The sequence below is a fragment of the Phoenix dactylifera genome, chromosome 3, assembly GCF_051530095.1.
Source record: "Phoenix dactylifera cultivar Ajwa chromosome 3, Ajwa_hap1_PhDact_Kaust_v1.1, whole genome shotgun sequence".
NCBI classification, from domain to species: Eukaryota; Viridiplantae; Streptophyta; class Magnoliopsida; order Arecales; family Arecaceae; genus Phoenix; species Phoenix dactylifera.
The window spans coordinates 55264294-55283723 of NC_143192.1; the positions used below are offsets into that span (position 1 = coordinate 55264294).

Consider the following 19430-nt stretch of genomic DNA (forward strand, 5'->3'; position numbering starts at 1 on the left):
AAGAGAAAATCAAGCGATCAACGGCAATGATGGCATGATGATCGGTCGCTCCTCCTCCTGTAGTTCCCGTAGATTCCCAGAAGCTTCCAGGAGCTTCCAGCGCTAATCCTCCATCCTCTCGTACCCGAAACTTAATAAACGTCGGGTCTTTATCTACCCCAAAAAAACAAATGCTACGTGGATGGCCCTGATTCGGAGATCATTAAATCTCAACTACTTTCTCGTGAAAAAAAATATGTGAGTTTTTGCTTTGTATTATCCCAATTTGATGTCCCCACTTCCAAACAATAATAGTAAAATAATAGTAATAATAATAGAAAAGAAAATTCCAATCTTATTCTGATTTGGTTAGGAGTTATTGAACTGGTAGACTTGGGTTTGGGGCTTCTAATCTTATTCCATCTTCTTGATTTCCCCCAACCCCCTGTTTTATTTTAAGTTTTTTTTTTTTTTTGCCACCCCCAGATTCCCTACTGGTCTATAAATCTTCTTGTTCTCTCTTAGATTTTGTTTGATTTATTTATTAGAGTGGAAAGGGTGGGTTGTCCTGCTGCACCCCAAAGCCACTTTCCCTAAAGACTTGCGGTTTTGGTGGCCCGGGACCATCTCCTTGCAGGCTGATTAGGGTTAGGGTTGGGCTCAGATCTGGAGGAATTGGAATATTTCCCTATTTCTCCCTTTACTCAGATCTGGACTATTAACTTTTGTTATTTTTCATCTCACAAGATTTTGTGGAAATTGTTAATGAATTGCTGAATTCAAACCGCTTTAGGCCAACAGAAGATCTGTGGGCTTCTCAAGAGCATGTAAGTTGACGGTCTGATCAAGACCAACATCACCTATTTTCTCCATAAAATTTTGATTAGTTCCATGCTGGTGATATTTTGGTCCATTTGATTTCGTTAAAACATTAATAAAATCTAGGATCTGTGAGGTCTTATGCAAAGAATTCTGATATGGGTATGGGTAATCGAGATGTTGTTTTGTTGTTTTCTGTGAATCTTTGGACTGGATTCTGTCGCCGAACAGAGATGTTTTCATGGGTTGAACAGGGGGTATTTTCAGACCCTAACCAATTATTTAGCGTCTGGATCGGTCACTGGATCTGATAATTATAGATTTTTCTGTAATAAGTTTATTAAAAAGATGATCTGAATACACCACGGTCTCTGTCGCACACGGTTGTGTTATAGATTGCAGACGCTGGCTGTGAAATTTTTTTTTTTTCTTTGATCTGTTAGATTTATAAGCCCCCCCCCCCCCTCGTTCTTTCTTTCTTTCTTTCGTTCCTTCCTTTTTCTCTCTGTATCCAGCTTTTCAATCCAGAAGGGATTATAGGAACTTTGAGACTATAATGCTGAATCACAGCACCTCTGCTGTATCTTCTAGTTCCTCCCTCCTAAATCTTATTCATTATGACAAACTGGAAATAGTTGTTTTGCTTTCTTATATGGAAGAAGTTCATCCATAAACTGTCTGTTATTTTCTATACGCACTCAAACATCCCAGGAACAAAAAAAAAAATAGCTGTTGAATCCTTCACATATAAGAAGATGGCTATTGGAAATGAAAAAATAACTCATTAATATTATTTACATTGAATTTACAGTATTTTTTGTGCGCGCACGCACGTGTGCACGCGCTTTTCATGGTTCCTTAGAGTAGCTTTAATTGGTAGTAATTCAAATTGCAATTATATGATTGTCATTTCAAGGAATGCTTGTGCTTCTTTAGTTTTTTCAGATCTGCACTGCTGGCTATAATAAGTTGCATGCTTCTTCTTTTTTATGATAAGACTGATATTCTAGGCCATTATCTTATGTTCGCACAAATCCATAGTGTGATTGTGAGTTATCAGTTTTAAGATTTTCTGAGATCATCTATTTAATATAATCTTTTTTTTTTTCAGTGTTGATGGGGACAGAATGCCTAGGAGCTTGTCTTAAAGATGACTCTGATGGAATGCCTTCTGTTCCTCCTGGCTTTGCGTCTCTCACACCATTCACCTTGCAGAGAGTACAAGAAAATGCTTTGGCCTCTGCATGTGCTTCAAATTCGATACAGGCTCCAGAGGATACTGAGTCTGGCATCATTGATGACAAAAAGTTTAGGAAATCGCTTCGGCATAGATCATGGGTAAACTACAGGCAGTTTGATTATAGCTCGGAAGAAGAGGAGTCTGACTCTGAGCTCTTAGAGCAAGTTAGTACTATTTCTGATATTGCCTTATTAATCACTGCCTATAAGTGCTTAGGTTGAATGTCGTTGTATCATTATGGATTTCTTACTTGATCTTCTTTACTGTGCAATTGATGTCATCTATTGCTTAAGGTGCTTCTTGGTCCTGATATGTTGTTGTAATGTCATATGGTAGTCCTTTTGACTTTACGATCCATCAATTTAATTTTCTTGTGCAGGAAATTCATTCAGTGCATTGCCTACCAAAAGGGGTTATTCGGGGATGTTCTGAATGTCAAACCTGTCAAAAGGTTTTGTTAAATCTCATGATACTCAGTTAGCTTTGTCTTCCCGGTTCCTACCCGTTTGGCTTCAATTAACGTCTAAAGTCTTGCAGGTCACAGCAAGATGGCATCCTGAAGATGCCTGCAGGCCTGTTCTTGATGAAGCTCCTGTATTTTATCCAAATGAAGAGGTATTTCATGTTTTGTTTTGTAGAGAATCATTAGCTTTTATGTTAACATTTATTCTTTGAGCCACAAAGTCCCTATTATTTGATTATTTTGGATATTACTTGTAGGAGTTCCAGGATACTCTCAAATATATTGCAAGTATACGTCCGATGGCAGAACCATATGGAATTTGCCGCATTGTACCTCCACCATCATGGACTCCGCCTTGCCCTCTTAAAGAAAAGGGTGTGTGGCAAAATTCAAAATTTGCAACTCGTACCCAACAAGTGGATAAGCTTCAAAATCGTGATCCAGTCAAAAAGAATTGCAGAATTGATAGTACTATGAAGAGGAAAAGGAGAAAGCTCTTGAGACTGGAGGCGGAATGCAGAAACAATATTGAGAAGCTGGTGGAACCTAATGGACTTGCACACTGTAAGAATACTGAGAGGTTTGGATTTGAACCTGGTCCGGACTACACTCTGGAATCATTTCAGAAGTATGCTGATGATTTCAAGGAACACTATTTTTGCATAAGAGACATGGATGTAGATTTAAGATCAGCCCAATTGGAACCATCAGTGGAGAATATTGAAGGTGAATATTGGCGAATTGTTGAGAAGCCAACTGAAGAGATTGAGGTACCTTTAATAGATGTAAATTAGCCCAATAGGCAGCTGATTGCCTTAATCTTTTGTTCTGTAAAATTAAATTTCATACCTCTGTAGGTGCTCTATGGTGCTGATTTGGAGACAGGAGTTTTTGGCAGCGGATTTCCTAAAGGATCTTCACCGCCATCAAGTTCTGATTTTGAGGAGCAATATGTGAAGTCAGGTTGGAACTTGAACAACTTTGCTAGGCTTCCAGGTTCTTTGCTTGCTTTTGAAAATGGGGACATTTCCGGTGTTCTTGTTCCATGGTTGTATGTAGGGATGTGCTTTTCATCATTTTGTTGGGTAAGATTCTCATTACGTCCTTACCAATTAACTGAAGATATCCAGATTTATACAATTAACAACAGCAATGATGATACTTTTGCTATATTTACTTTATATAATATGGTCGCAATTTTTCTTCTCATTAGTTTTCATTTCTAGAAGACATAAGATATATACACATATATATACATGCATGTATCATGCATATAGATTGACTTTGCTACACTTGAGTGGATCTCCACTCAAATCCAATTAGGTCTACATCGGATGATAGGATCCCACATCAATGATCCGAACTAGTGGATACGATCTGCTGCCTCTAAATTGCTTACACCTCAAAATTTATATGATTTGGAGGTTTTATGTTATTTAAGCTGTCCAATTTTGGATCACTTGATGGGTCTCCAAATCACATTATTTTTGGTGTGTAAGCAATTTCAGAAGTAGTAGATATCCAACAACTTGAATCATCGATGTGGGATACCCATCATCAGAGCTAGACCTAATCGGATCTAAATGGAGGTCTACTCGAGTATAGCCAAGTCTCTCTCTCTCTCTCTGTACACACAGGCACACTCATATATACATATATAATGGCATGCTGTGCTTACTAATGTTGTGCATGAATTACTTTAGTTGCCTATGATGCCTTGTGTTTCTTTTCTTTGGTAAGTCAATCTATTCTCTTCTTCTTCTTCAGCATGTTGAAGATCACCATTTGTACTCAATGAATTATTTACACTGGGGTGCTCCAAAAGTGTGGTATGGAGTCCCGGGCAAAGAAGCGACAAAGTTGGAGGTGGCTATGAAGAAGCATTTAGCTGATTTGTTTGAAGAACAGCCAGACTTGCTTCACAATCTTGTGAGTAATGATTTGTCATGCATCATCTATTCTTCCTGGAAGGGTTTCCACTTCTTGGAAAAACAACTTTTTGAATGCAGGCTTGACAACTACTGATATGCTCTTTTCTTCTTCTTTTTTATTATTTTTTCATCCCCCTCCACCCCTATATCTGCTTGATGTCTCATGTTTTTCCTTACCTTTCTTGACAGGTTACTCAATTTTCACCTTCCATTTTAAAATCAGAGGGTGTACCAGTCTATCGTTGTGTTCAGCATTCAGGGGAGTTTGTTATCACATTTCCCCGAGCATATCATTCAGGTTTCAATTGTGGATTCAACTGTGCAGAGGCTGTAAATGTTGCTCCCATTGACTGGTTGCCTCATGGGCAGAATGCTGTGGAGCTTTATTCCGAACAGAGCCGCAAGATATCGATTTCCCATGACAAGTTGTTGCTAGGAGCTGCAAGGGAAGCTGTAAGAGCTCAGTGGAATATTTTGTTTCTAGGGAAAAATACATTAGATAACTTAAGATGGAAAGAAGCATGTGGCCTGGATGGGATCCTAGCAAAGGCACTTAAGGTAAACTCTTTATGTTCAACCTCATTTTATTTTGCTGTCATAAGTGTTTGCTGACTTTATTTTTCCTTTTGATTAGGAGAGGATTGAAATGGAGCGTACAAAAAGAGAATATTTTTGTTCTTTTCAGTCAAGGAAAATGGATGCAGATTTTGATGCTAACTGTGAAAGGGAGTGCATTGTGTGCCACTATGATCTACACCTTTCTGCTGCTGGTTGTCTATGTTCTCCAGACAAATTTGCATGTCTGAGTCATGCAAAGCAGCTTTGCTCATGTGCTTGGAGCACTAGGTTTTCTCTCTTTCGTTATGAGATCAGTGAACTGAATGTCCTTCTTGATGCTCTGGGGGGCAAGTTGAGCGCAGTTCATAGATGGGGACTTTCAGATCTTGGATTGAGTTTAAGTTCTTATGTTGCAAAAGAAAAAACACAGAAGCCCACTGCTAAAACTTTTTCAGAAAATATACATCAGAGGGAGAAGGGACAAGTAAAGCAAAGTACTTTGAATAGCAGTGGAAAAAATTCTGCTTTATCTCAAGAAGTCGAGGCATCTTCGCCTCAGCCAACCTTTGTAGCAGTACCAAAAGAGAGAGAAAAGATTAACACAGTTGATTCAACATGCAAAATTGCTGATCCCGCTTCCTTGCACCAACAAACCAAATCTACAACCATGTTGCCTACAAAAGAATCGTATCTACAAGGTAGGTCTTCATCTGATGTATATCAGAGCTTACAGTCTAATAGAGGACTCAAAGGTTCTGATTCAAGTGCACGTAGCATTTCTAGTCATGAAAAAGGGAGCATGCTTAACATTGGTACACTGCAAAATACTTCTAGCGAAAGGAACTCAGTGGTTTACCCTGTCTTGGTGCCTGAGGGTAAGCACTCGAGCAACTCGGGTAAATTGGTGTGCTGTACTGGAAAAAATGCATTAGCTAATGATGGTGATGTTAAAAATCTAAATGGTGCTGGGTATGAAGGAGCAGAAAAGCTGCTTTTGGATAACTTAAAGAAACAGCCAGTTTTAGAAAGCTCAGAAATTTTTGCTAGGCTGACAAATGGTGATGATAAGGTGAATTTCTGCAATTCTCAGAAGGATCTAGTTCTGGTAACACCCGAGACTAATGCATCTGTGACGAGTGAAAAAGATGCCAGTTTGTTACCCATTGTGGGGAAGTCTGGTCATAGGCCATACCCAGTATCTCTATGGGGCAGTGATGGGAAAACACAAAGTTCCAGTTTACAAAATCAGCAGTTTGTTAGGTCCTATCCTCAAAACACTTCTCACAGTAAGAACTCTGTTGCTGTATCAAATGCAAGGCAAAATGTAGAATTTTTGATTGCTAAAAGAAAGCATGAGTTTGTTACTACAAATATTAGATCTTATCTTCAGCAGTCTGGAAGTGTAAAAACAGAAGGTGGAATAAAGGGCGACAAAAGTGGACCAGATTTTGTTCATAACCTAATAGATAAAACAGATTCTGTCACAGCAGGCTCATATTGCCCTAGAAATAGCATAGATAGATCCAACTGTCCACAGAAGGGGCCTCGCATGGCCAAGGTGGTGCGGAGAATGAATTGTAGTGTTGAACCCTTGGAGTATGGTGTTGTCTTGTCGGGAAAGTTGTGGTCTTCAAGCAAGGCCATATTCCCTAAAGGTATGCTTTCAGGTTACAATTATGTTTTGAATCACCTTTGAGGTCTGTATTGTTAATATGATTGAATGGCCAAACTGAACTCCAGCATCCTAATTCCTTCTACTAGGCAGCTTTCGACCTTGTATTCATATTTGCCTTTTTCTTTTGAATTCAGAATTATCTATGTTACATCAATATAATTATCTATTTTTTCATCATTCAATACTCTAGAGTGGATTATATTTTTGTGGCTTTCATCACAACTTTCTTCGCTTTTTTTCATTGCAGGATTTAGGAGTCAAGTTAGGTACTTCAGCGTACGAGACCCAACTCAAATGTGTAACTACATCTCGGAAATTCTGGATGCTGGTCTGCTTGGACCTCTATTTATGGTAATAATTCTCACCTTCTTTGTTGGACAATATTCAACTAATTTATTTAAGATGGTTAATTATTTTTTATAAATTAATGGTAGTTAAATGTGCATATAAGCAAGATATCTGTGTAAGAAGCAGTTTTGTTTAACATGAGTTCTGCACACGGTTATTCTTAGACTTAATTTAGTAAAGATTTGAGAGTGTGATTAATGCGAGTATTGCTTCTCTCGCGAAATTCCAATACGGTAGTCTAATCTTTGACCGGCTAGTGCTACTTCATTTGTGGTTTCTCAGCCAATATCCTGGTTCCCCCCTTTCCTCTGCTTATATGATATAAGATTTTTTTCACCTGAATTCAGTTTAAACATATTTTCCTTAATCACTTTAAACATATTTTTCTTTCCTATGCTGTTTTCCTTGTATGCTGACTCCTCTTTGCTTAGATTGTTAGAAACAAAACCTGTTGGTGTTCTATATTTCCTCTACAGCATGCCCCTGAATGTGAATTTCTACAAAGAGAACTGATAAGGGATTAGCTGCAATGAGGATTGCTACAAGAAGGGAAAAGTTTTAGCTGTCTTTTTGGGCCTGTTGTTGGTAGCAATAGCCAATTTTATTCTTGGTCCAGCCTACTTTTTTGATGTTTATGCCGTTCAATCTTTGCTTTCTTTGAATTAAAATGGTAAACAATCATGTGCTTGTTGCATGTCATACATCTCATTTATCTTTCCATATTTTATTTGTAGAATATATACCTGAGGTAACTTTCTATCCTTTTATGATGTCTCCAGGCAGCCTTTTGTAGATTCTAGTCATGAAAAATAGTTCGATACCGGTACACGGTATGGGGGATGTTCTTTCTTTCTTTCTGTTTTTTTTTTTATATGAGCACATGCAAAACACATGCAAAATGCTAGTACAAGGTAAATACACACATAAATATATGTGCAAGTCTATATATGTATATTTGTACATATATATATATGTATGTAGATATGTATATATATATACACACACACACATACATATATATATGTGTATGTGTGTATAAATATGTATATATATTGACATATTCTAGTTGTATTTGTATCCTACTTTTTCAGGATTTGCTTTATCAGTATATCTGTATCATATTGTATCCGTATCCCATCCTTGTCCTTGCTTCATAGTTAAAAGCTTGGTTCAACTGATTAATAAGGTTGTGTTGATTGTTAAGAGAGAACAAAATATGCTGAAGAAAAAGTGGAGCAATAACTTGCTCACGATTTATCAAGTTTTTATATCTTCTCTCTCTCTCTCTCTCTCTCTCTCTCTCTCTCTCTTTGAGAAGACCCACTCTAGTTCACTTCTTCCTAGAATTGTTTGTTTGCATTCTCTAGGTTATGTAACTGACAAGTGACAACCTAATGGGGGTTGGCAGGTTGAGTACAAGTCCATTGAAAGTAGTTGGGTTGGACATAACTTTATTCTTTTTACCAACTCGATTATAATTGGGTTGGGTATTTTTTAGGGTTTTTTGACCTAGCCCATAGTTGACACAACCCAAACATGACTCAATCCAATCCACTGCCACCCTATGAATACTGAAACCATGATCCAAAAAAAAAAGAGGTGATCTGTGGTATCTAAGAACCTTGGTATGGTGGTTTAATGTTAACTTTGAGCTTTCCTACTCCCTCTACGTCTTTCCAGCCGAACCAAGAGCTTGAAGTCATGTTTCCTCTGACATTAGGAATACCATATGGATGGCATTGCTTGGCATTCTGACACACTTTAATGTGTTATAGACCTCGTCGATGTTTTTTTCTTTTTTGCAGGGGGTCATTCTCTGGATGAATTTGTGATTTTATTGTTATCCTGCTAAAATATGCATGCATGTCATCTTTGAGCTTCCTGATGTTGCAGGTTTCAGTAGAGCAATGTCCAAGTGAGGTATTCTTTCATGTATCTGCTACAAAGTGCTGGGATATGGTTAGAGAGCGGGTGAATCAGGAAATAAGGAGACAGCACAACCTGGGAATGGTTAACCTTCCTCCACTACAGCCTCCAGGATCCCTTGATGGGCTTGATATGTTTGGTTTGACCTCACTAAAGATCATTCAGGTAATTGTGCATCAAATCCCTCATTGGTAGAACTTTACCCCCTTGATGCTTCTATGTAGTATTTGATTTAGTTCTTCTATGTAGGCATTTCCTTCCCATGAACATGTTCAATTGCCAGTGCCTCTTCTTCAAACTATGAAACTATCCACAGGAACTTGAGAAACTTTCTGATTTAGTGGATCATTTTCTTGGAGTAGTTTTCCCATTTTGAATTCCATTAATTTCGTCGTTGATAGAGTTTTCATTTTATCATGTACCTTCACTAGAATTTGCTGCATCTATTTAATATATTCTGGACAGTATTTGCTAGCTAAGGAGTGAAAATGATGGCAGGTCAATTTTGGGGATTTGGGAAATGGTGATCTAGAAAATGATGGGAATCAATGGTGTCTAAAAAGTCTGTGAATAATGATATCATACTTTAATCATAATTCATACTCTGACTATTAAACTTCATATTACTGTTTGAAATGGGTTGGCAATAGACAGAACATATAGACCCATCAGATGGAAATACAGAGCATGTAATTAGCCAAGTTAAAAATGGCAAATAGAACATTATTAGGAAACACCTGGACTATTGTTCAGTAGCTTGAATGTATGTAGAAGTGGGATGAGCTTCTTCAAAGCATGCGTGCCAGCAAAGTAGAAGGTTCCTACAACTAAATTTTGTGCGGCACGCATTTGAATTTTATGTTTCTTCTCCAATTCCAAGAACCATATTATCTTTCTATGTTCCTATGTATTCAATCACTTAGACTCATTTATATTTATTTCATTAACAAGACTTCGTCCTAAAATAATGCTTCTCATGCTACCTAAGTGTTAAATAAAAAAAATGATGTTGCTAAAGACGACCGAGTGTGAGAGATGTGAGGTTTAAGTTTGGTGGTTGTTTTTACTAATTAGATTAGGATTACATTTCCAAAGCATGCAAGGATTCCTTGCTTTGCTGGCTATCACATGTTTCTATCCTCTGGATAATGCTAAGAAAAGCAATTACAGGCTGGGTAATTAAAGAGATGAGCTTATTTTAGGGGCAGAAAGTACTGATACCTTTAGATGTGCTGGCTAGGAGCAATATTTTGGGGGTAACCTGGGCACTTTGAATGGGGACCAAGCTCTCATAAAATTTAGGATGTCGAAGTTATTAAAAATATGTGTGCATAAATGTATAATAATAAATTGATCATAGGTTCTACATTTATCTGCATAACACAAGAAACAAAAAATAAATGATTAGTCATTTGAAGTAAGAAGTTGTTTCTAAATATGGTGGTAACCAGACATGGTTGAATTCAGGAAAGTTTGAATGGTCAAGGAATGGGTGCGAGAATTGTAGCAAGATTCAAGAGTAGGTGGTGCACCCTACGTAGAAGATTTGGGTTACCAAGCTAACACTTCGAACAAATTTTATGGGTATGTTTTTGGAAAATACGTTGTCACTTAATATAGATTGAACAAGGAGGTCATTTGGCAAATTATGAAGAGCAGACATTAGCTAGTGCAAAATCATGAACATAATTTGAAAATAACGAATCCTGATTTTTAGAAGTTTGACCCTGTATATTTTTCAAATGAGAGTTTTTAAAACTAGTAAAGACACCCTAGTGTTCCATGTAAGCTGACAGAGGAAAAATCATAGTTGAGACATGTTTCTGGAGGTGCGCAAGATCACGTAAAGCCACATCCTTGTCCTCTGTCTCTTTTAACTGGCTGATGTTGGAGAGATTGCCTTTAGACATACCGAAAACAAACTTGGTCTTAGCTTTGAGGAAATTGTTTCAGCGGCCAGTATTAGAGAAAGGGGAGGAACTATTATGACAGGATTCTGAGAAAATGCGACATGCCACATGGAAAGAGAGAGACCAAACAGATCCCAGATAATGGGATAGTCTTTGGCATGAGAAATAAATTTTCCTTCTTTTGTTTGTAGTTTGGTTTGTGTTTTGTTAGTAACTGAATGTACATATCGGTGCCAGATAAAAGGCTATATCAGAAGGTACCACACTACATGATCCCATATCCGAGTTTATAAAACTACTTTCCTCCCCTCATCAGCTAACCTGTCTGGTACCATTTAGCAGAACTCTCAGGCTCTCCATATCTTGAACGTGAAGAGACTAGTGGCAACTGAAAAAATCTGGCTCACAGTGTAACCTGAAATCTAGAGCCCATTTAGAAAGCTCTTTGTAGACATATAATACTGGACTATGTTACCTCAAAATTTACAGATGCAATCTATGATTCTGGTAGTCTACCTCCAAAAGAACTATTAGATTTACTATTTTACCTCCAAGTTCTCATTATCAATGCATTGAAAACAATGTTAGCACATTATCTCCATCATTGCCCGATTTATTTAGTGACCCAATTTAAAGTCTGTGCTGACAGTTGTTTGTTTTGATTTTTACAGGCCATCGAGGCAATTGACCCAAATCATGTTTGCTCGGAGTACTGGAGATCTAGGCCTGATGCTCCTCCTACTCCTACTGCGTCAATCGCGGATCAAAGACCAAGTGCTAAGGAGGTCGGAACTGATGCAGCACTTAGAGAGCTACTTAAAAAGGCCAATGCCGAGGAGTTGCATATCTTGCATAGCATCCTAAGTAACGACCATCAGAGTTCTAAGCAGGAAGTCATTGAAATTCTCAATGAAGAAATTGAGAGCCGCTCAGGATCGATATTTTCTAGTCCAATCTGTAATTAGTTTAGTTGTGTTTCTGCCTATTCTGTAGAGGTAATACTGCACCTTTTCTTTTAGGGTTTTGAACTGATGTACAGACATTCTTTTTTGCACAAAGTAGGCACAAGTCCAGAAAAAGTTTCAGATATGCTGCAGAAATTGTATCCATGAACCTCAAAAATTGTTTTAAATTTTTTTTTTTCCCTATGCATACTTGATTGGCTTTTATTTGTTGGAGATATGTAACTTCAGTTGAGGTTATCAGCAAATATGGATCAATCGCAGGCTGTTGTATGCAAAATGATGTTTCGTGTTTATTTAACGCTTCTCTTGACCAGCAGAGCTGCAGCCTGATTGAAGTTGCTTTTGAGATGATATGTGGAAGAATTCCTTCTTGGAGACGTGCTGTGCTCGTGGCAGGTTTTTAAACAGGAAGTGCAAGTAACCTCTCTTTTCCAACAAGATCTTCTATTTTATGTCTATATAAATACACTCCTAGTTTGACAAATACTCCTAGATCATGTTACTGGAAATTGATACCAAACGGGTGATGGGCAAGGCCTTATTTTCTTAGTGCAAACGTTATGAATTTTAGAACAATTATTCATTCATTCATGTTGGGTTTCATATATCATTGCTTGTGGATTTCGTTGTGGATTTATGAAGACAACGGCTGAAATAAAGAGCTTGGCGGCATAATGTAATTTCTGGATTGAAGAATTAATTAATGGACAAAAGCATACCATTTTTTTTTTGGCTGGTTAGGCGCCTCCTTGCGTCAAGATCTCTCTGAAGTATTATTATATGCAATGATGGAAGCACAAGATGATGTCCTCACCACCTTAACATGGAGTTTTCACTTGTAGAGAAGACATAAACAACAATTTGCTGATTTTTTAAATATTTAACTCTTAAATTATTTTATCGTATGATTTTCTGCATGAATGCTGGCAATGCGTCGAGCGTGTTAAGCATGCGTTATTTTAAGGTCCTTGCTATTCTTTTTGTTTTTAAAGTGCAATATCCTATAGAACTCCAATATTACAGATAAACATTAATATAAGGTTTAGAGGTGGCTCAGAGGCATGTTCAGATTTGATCCAGAGCCCTATATCGTAGTGGTGTTGTGTTCATACTTCACAGGTTTGCGACTACAAGAACTTAGGAACAAGAATTTCTCCAGTGATATCAATAAATTAAAGGGTGTAAACCAATGATGAGGTAAAACAATTAGAGATGATGATGATGTTCTGCATCTTGCTCGGCTTCAAAATAAGGGCGTAGACACCCAAGTAGACCTTTTTATCTTTTTAATGCACTGCGAACAAACTTGAGCCGTTTGGAGGGTGTAGAAACCCAAGCTAAGAACGGTAAAAAGTGGTAAGCAAGAGGCTGTGGTTCGAGGGTTCAAAGTTTTATCTTTTGCATGAAAGAATGATTGATCATCTTTCACAGCGTCAACTGTTGGGTCATGCTTCATATAGATCTTTAAACTCTTTCATCCGTCTATCTGCATAGATCTCAAAGCGACCATTATGGATGAAAGAAGGTGGATCCTTTTTTGCCATGAGAGATTCAACCCCATCCACAGCTTGACCCCAGGCCAGGCAAAGATCGCCTCCCTCATGCCTGACTAAAAAACATTTCTTTTAGAAAAGAAGAAAGAAAAGGTAAAATGGCATGCAGCTTGCAAGATTTACAGGGCTGAAGTATTATCGAGTTAGTGCGGCTGTGCATAATTACACCAAATCAAAAGTATTGACTTACCTTATCAATCACACATATTCCTATTACTTACTATTATTGCTAGGTCATAATGGAATACTTTTCACCATTGCATCTTTTATTTAAATAAATAATTATAAACAATATTCCAATAATATAGCGAGATGGTTGAATAATGGCTGTTGTAAGGCATGCATAATAACGACGGCTATTATTTTTGGTCGCTAGAACTATGACATAGATGCAATGTGCTCAAACCCTCATACCAGCCATTTTTATTAACAGTCACAGCACGCATGCAACACTTACATTGCTCATGTTATATTTTCATCCACCAATGCATTATTGTCCCACCTATCACCGCTAATCCAAGAGGCAAGTTTTAGATACAGGAGTAAGAATGTCTTTCAGGAGAAGTGGGAGCAACTCTCATTCTTATTATATTTTATTCAAGAGCCAAATACAGCAGTGCTTAAATCACCTCAGACCACACCTCCAAGCAGCTCAAGGCAGCTGAAGTTACAGAGCTCCAAAGGACTGAGAAGAAGAAACAAAACAAGGAAAAAACTATACATAGAAAGATAGGGAAGCATAGGACTGAGTTTCCCAGGCATTATGCCCTCCTAGTCAGTCCACCAAAAGGGGTGGTGAACCTCAACCAGATCAACAGAAGGACCTAACAAACACAGCATTAATTCTCAAGACCCTTGGAGCTTAGGACCCTGGTGACTTAGAAACACACAAAGAAGGGAGGACAGAGCATACATGGCACTAAATTTACAGGCCTGCAGAAACCAGTCCGTGGAGGGTAACAATCCCAATCACAATGTTCTGATGGTCGACCACGGGCAAAAACTGCACAGCAGATGGAGGTGACTCCATTTTCTGCATTGCTTCCACTGCCATCGCATCAGGGCTGATTGTTCTCGGGCATCTAAAAGACCAAATGAGAAAGAAAATGTTACCGACTGACGATACAATGGAACCAGTACTGGATTAGTTTCTTAAGTAGAAGTTATATCTCGACTAATATATTATGAATAACATCATCTCTCTCTCTCTCTCTCTCTCTCTCTCTCTCTCTCTCTCTCTCTCTCTCTCGGTTTTGTGGTGGGGGTCAGTAGAATATGAATGGCAGTTATAGTTGCATACATACTATCTTAGAAAGCATAAATGCATATAACTATCTTAGAAAGCAGAAACTTTGTAGAACAGTGAGACACATTATTTGGTGATAAAGTAAAAAAATAAAAATAAAAGAAAATAATGTTTGCTTGGTGATAAAGTAGAAAAAAAATAAAGAAAATAACATTTGTTTGGTGATAAAGCATAAATGCATATAACTATATATCTTAGAAAGCAGAAAGTTTGTAGAACAGTGAGACACATTATTTGGTGATAAAGGAAAAAAAAGAAAAGAAAATAATGTTTGCTTGGTGATAAAGTAGAAAAAAAATAAAGAAAAGAACATTTGTTTGGTGATAAAGTAACAAAAACAAGAGAAAAGAAAAACGCTAGAGGAAGGGCTTGAACCTTCGACCTTGTGGTTAACAGCCACACGCTCTACTGAAATGCTAAATATGAGGGAAATAGGATGTAAATTTGCAGAATTCTCTTATGTAACCATGAAAAGGGCATGTTGATGTGTCAATATTGAAAGAGTGCCCATAAATTAAGCCCCACTTGATTCGTGTTTTTGGCTACTGGTTAAATCCTCGAACTCCAAGGTTGCCACCACCTTTGTCAACCTTTTTCTTCATTTACAGAAGTAGCTTTGCCAACCAATTAGAATAAGCACTCATGCCCATCTTTGAATCTTATTTATGTTACATGACCATCCATACTAGTCCTAGGTAGTTTCTTTTTCTTCTCTTTCAGCTACGAAGTATCACCAAGAACTATTTAATCAGGACTCATATGAAATATCATAAAATCAGAAATCATTTTCTTTTATCTTTTCCAATAAAAAAAAAACAAGAAAACAAGCATAATGCTACTTAAAATAACCACATCTAGGTCTATGTAATATACAAAAAGTACTAGTATTCTACTTCGATAATCGAGTATTTTAACTCTTTACCTGTTGCACATTTCACCCACTGTGATCTTGAAGATTGCCTCACCACTATCTCCGAGTGTACGCCGGAGATCGCCATCTGTAAATGTCCCGATCATATGGTGCTCATCATCCACAACAAGCAAACATCCACACCCTTTGCTTGTCAACTCTACGAGCTGATCTATTATGAGATCTCCTTCCTTGCAGATTGGAAGCTCCTCCTGCTTCTTCATGACATCTTTCACCTATATAGAATACAATCGAAGTATTGTTACCAACATCTCCTTGGGAAGAAAAGCAAATGTGATGAGCAACCACCATTGTCTTATAATCTACTACTAGTCTATTTACAATTTTTTCTTCAATATGTATGCACCTATCATTGGACATACACTCACCTCCACCATTTCATCTATTTAGAACTATTGCAAATTGAAAATATCATTAACAGTATTACAAGTCAGGATTATGCTGAGTAATATTAAGACCTATTCACATTAAAAATGAGAACCAATTATATATAAATAACTATCGTTGCATTAGTAACAGTATAAAGGCAAAGTATAGTAATTTTTGTTAACATGATTCACCAATAATATCATAAAAACATCTCAATACAAGCTTCCAATACTGAACTGGACCATTCAAGAACCCCGCACACACGTACAAAAAGTAAAATTAAATGAAGCAATAAAAATAAAAGGAGCTCCTGAAAAAGCATCATGTTATACATTAGAAGAAGTAATAAAATGGGTGAAAAGAAAAGATTCCAGTTTTCAGCTGCCAAAAATGCAGAAGCTCATGTTACCAACTACAGTAAAATTAAACAATTGATATATGCTTGCATTATGGATTTTTCATCTAACAAAACATTAATTTTGTATAGCAAAACTTAAGCAAGCAAAAGTAGTACCATTTAATCCTCGAGTTTTTTTCATTAGGATACTTGGCAAAACTTCATATAGCTAGGGGTGCAAATGGGTCGGGTCGGGTCGGGTCCTGGGTGACCCCGATCCGACCCGATTTTTTGTTCGGGTTCTAACTTTGGACCCAGACCCGACCCGGTTGAAGATCGGGTCGGGTCGGGTCGGGTCCGAGTTGGGTCCGGATCGGATCCGGGTCCGAGTCGGATCGGGTTCGGGTCCGAATAGGATCCAATTTTTTTGTATTTTTGGAAAAGAATTTGGGCAAATCTAATTTGGTCATATCATAATTATGAGGTGCTGGGTGACCCATGACTTGAAAGACTCGCAATTGATCTCCAGTCGGAATAGATGGCCCCGACTTACTAACTAAGTCGGTCTACAAGCCAAATTTCATATCACACTATTTTTTGTCCATATGACTGATTGGACGGAACTTGGTGTCTCCCAGCTCCCCTCTCACGAGGACAAAAAAAATCCCAGACCTTCCAAAATCCAATTCCATTGCAGAAAACTGGCACATGACCCATATTCAGTTCGGTGTTCCCTCACTTCCTCCCTGTAAAAGTTAAAAAAACAGAAACCAAAAACCGAAGGAAAAAAAAAAAAAAAAAAAGAAAAGCCAGCTACCGAGACATGACCCAGAGGTATCAACAGTGTAATGGACCGAGAGAGGATCCTGACGGACCAATAGTGCTACGACCCACACAAAAAAAAAGAAAAAAAAACTCTCTTTTGCTTTTTCCCCTCTCTCTTTCTTTTTTCGGGTCCATTGGGGTCGGGCCGGGTCCGTTCGGTAAACCCAGATCCGACCCAGAAAATGATTCGGGTCCAATTTTAGGACCCGACCCGGATCCGCGGGTCCTAAAATTCGGGGTCGGGTCGGATCTACGCGGGTCGGGCCGGGTCGGGTCTCGGGTCAACCCGACCCATTTGCAGCCTTACATATAGCAAAACTTTTTTTTTTTAATCTAATGTAAAAGTTTTATAATTTTCACTAGGATGATCGCCTCAATGGCTCAAGAAGATGGTGGTCTTATAGGTTAAATGACGAGTTCAGATTTATAGTGTAAAGTCCATCTGCTTGCTATATACAAAGTACAAACCAAAGGAGAAGAATAAGCAATCTTCAAGCATATCCTACTTTCAGTTCTTCTATAGTTGAATAAAGCACCGTTAGTTAGACAGCAATAAAATATTAAAAGCCTTCACAAGTATCTCACTTCAAAATACAAATTCTTGAATAAAGGGATCATAGCAGCAATCATTTGCTCAAAAACAGAAGAAAAAGAAGAACAAGACTCACGTTATCGAATTCACGAACAAAAGCAGTTGAAGTTTCAATCTTTAACGAGAAAAGTGAACCAAAATAAGATTTTGACGGGAACCAGGAAATGACGAAAGAAAAGAAAAATATGATGGCTGGTAACAGTGGGGGAGGAGGAGAAGAGACCTTGAAGATGAGGCGCTTGCCGATCTTGCCGGCGGGGTGGTTGGCGGCGTATTGCTCCTTGGTGAGGCGGCGGGCGGCCATGAGGGCGACGGCGATGGTGTCGCCGAACACCATCTGGATCGCCGTCGACGTCACGGGGGCCAGATCGAAGGGGCAGAGCTCCCGCTCCAGGGGCAGGTGGACGTGCATGTCGCAGAGCGCGGCGAGGCGGCTGCCTTCCACGGAGGTCATCGACACGAGGAATGCCCCCTTGGCCCGCGCGCAGGGCACGAGGCGGAGGAGCTCGTCGGAGGACCCCGACTTGGAGAGGAGGACGAGGACGTCCGCGGCGCAGAGGGCGCCGATATCGCCGTGGAGGGCGTCCACCGGGGGGAGGAAGGCGGCGCGGGCGAAGCCAAGAGAGGCGAGCGTCTGGGAGAGCTTCCGGGCGATGAGGCCGGACTTACCGACGCCGGAGAAGAAGACGCCGCCGGGGGCGTCGAGGAGGGCCTGGGCGAAGGCCAGTGCCTGCTCGAGGTCCAGCTTGTCGAAGAAGTGGTTCAGGTGCCGCTGCTGCGCCTCGAAGAGACGCCGGAGCCCCTCGGCGCATAGCGGGGTCGGATGTTTGCTATGGGCGGCGCCGCCGACCTGGGCGGCCATCGCGGGTGGCGGAGAGCGGGGAGGGGCGAGGGAACCCATTTGATTTGGATTTGCTCCCACTCCTCACTTCTTTTTTGTTATTAATTATAACTTATATTATTATTAATGATAAAACTCTTCTAATCTGGTTTTGCGAGTTGGGGAGGAGGGGTATTTATAGAGGGAGGGATGGAGCGTGATGTTGTGATATGCCTGAGGAGTATCGCAAGGTAAGTTGTTCCTGCGGTGTTCTGCATCACACCAAGTAAACTTCTCACACCAAAAAATATAGTCAAAATATCAAATTAAACAGATTAATTATAGATATAATTAAAATATATGTATTTTATTACAATAGTAATGGAATTGTCTCCGTGCTTAATTAAGTGACTAGAGTTTGCTACAACAAATATAACTGGCAAAGATATTGAAAATTTTGGTCAATATGATAAAATAAAAATTAATTGATTTGCTGAAACATTAATATTGATACTTTAATCATTTCTCATTAATGAATTAATAAGGAATTAAATTTTTTGCCAATTTGTTGAGATCAACCTGTTAAGGAATTTTCTAGATTAATTTTACATTGAATATATATTTTTAAAAATTTGTTGCATGCGGTAAAAAAAAAAAAAAAAAAAAAAAACCTATTAGTTATCTATGGTAAACAATCCCCATCCCTCTTTTCTTTTTATCAACTGGTCTTAGCAGCTCAATGAAAAATAACCATCATGCACCTTGGCTATCTTTAGATGATAATTTTTAATGGTTATGGATATACTTTGAGGATTTGTAATGGTTTTTTTCTAGCATGAAATTTGAAAAAAAAAAAAAAGAAGAAGAAGAAACTAGAGAAGGA

General features: G+C 38.6%; 2 protein-coding genes across 4 annotated transcripts; one reads left to right on the top strand and one right to left on the bottom strand.

Moving 5' to 3' along the window:
* Window positions 1–212: 212 nt before the first annotated feature.
* On the top strand, window positions 213–12003 carry PKDM7D (Transcription factor jumonji (jmj) family protein / zinc finger (C5HC2 type) family protein). 3 transcript variants are annotated; one of them, XM_088719201.2, is made up of 12 exons: window positions 213–237; window positions 1910–2202; window positions 2418–2489; window positions 2576–2653; window positions 2759–3271; window positions 3359–3586; window positions 4269–4430; window positions 4622–4990; window positions 5067–6645; window positions 6913–7016; window positions 8907–9104; window positions 11521–12003. In XM_088719201.2, exons 2-12 carry the CDS (start codon window positions 1915–1917, stop codon window positions 11812–11814), a joined length of 3885 nt encoding a protein of 1294 aa, XP_088575327.2. In that variant the 5' UTR covers window positions 213–237; window positions 1910–1914; the 3' UTR covers window positions 11815–12003. The 3 variants fall into 3 exon arrangements, with proteins under 3 accessions (XP_088575327.2, XP_008802145.4, XP_088575328.2); XM_008803923.5 differs by lacking the exon at window positions 213–237 and adding an exon at window positions 317–806; XM_088719202.2 differs by lacking the exons at window positions 213–237; window positions 8907–9104; window positions 11521–12003 and adding exons at window positions 331–806; window positions 7793–7881.
* Window positions 12004–13920: 1917 nt separating this feature from the next.
* On the bottom strand, window positions 13921–18718 carry LOC103716093 (putative arabinose 5-phosphate isomerase). The gene is made up of 3 exons (XM_039116599.2): window positions 17951–18718; window positions 15596–15819; window positions 13921–14449 (listed from the first exon to the last, which is right to left on the bottom strand). Exons 1-3 carry the CDS (start codon window positions 18626–18628, stop codon window positions 14293–14295), a joined length of 1059 nt encoding a protein of 352 aa, XP_038972527.2. The 5' UTR covers window positions 18629–18718; the 3' UTR covers window positions 13921–14292.
* Between the last annotated feature and the right edge of the window lie 712 nt (window positions 18719–19430).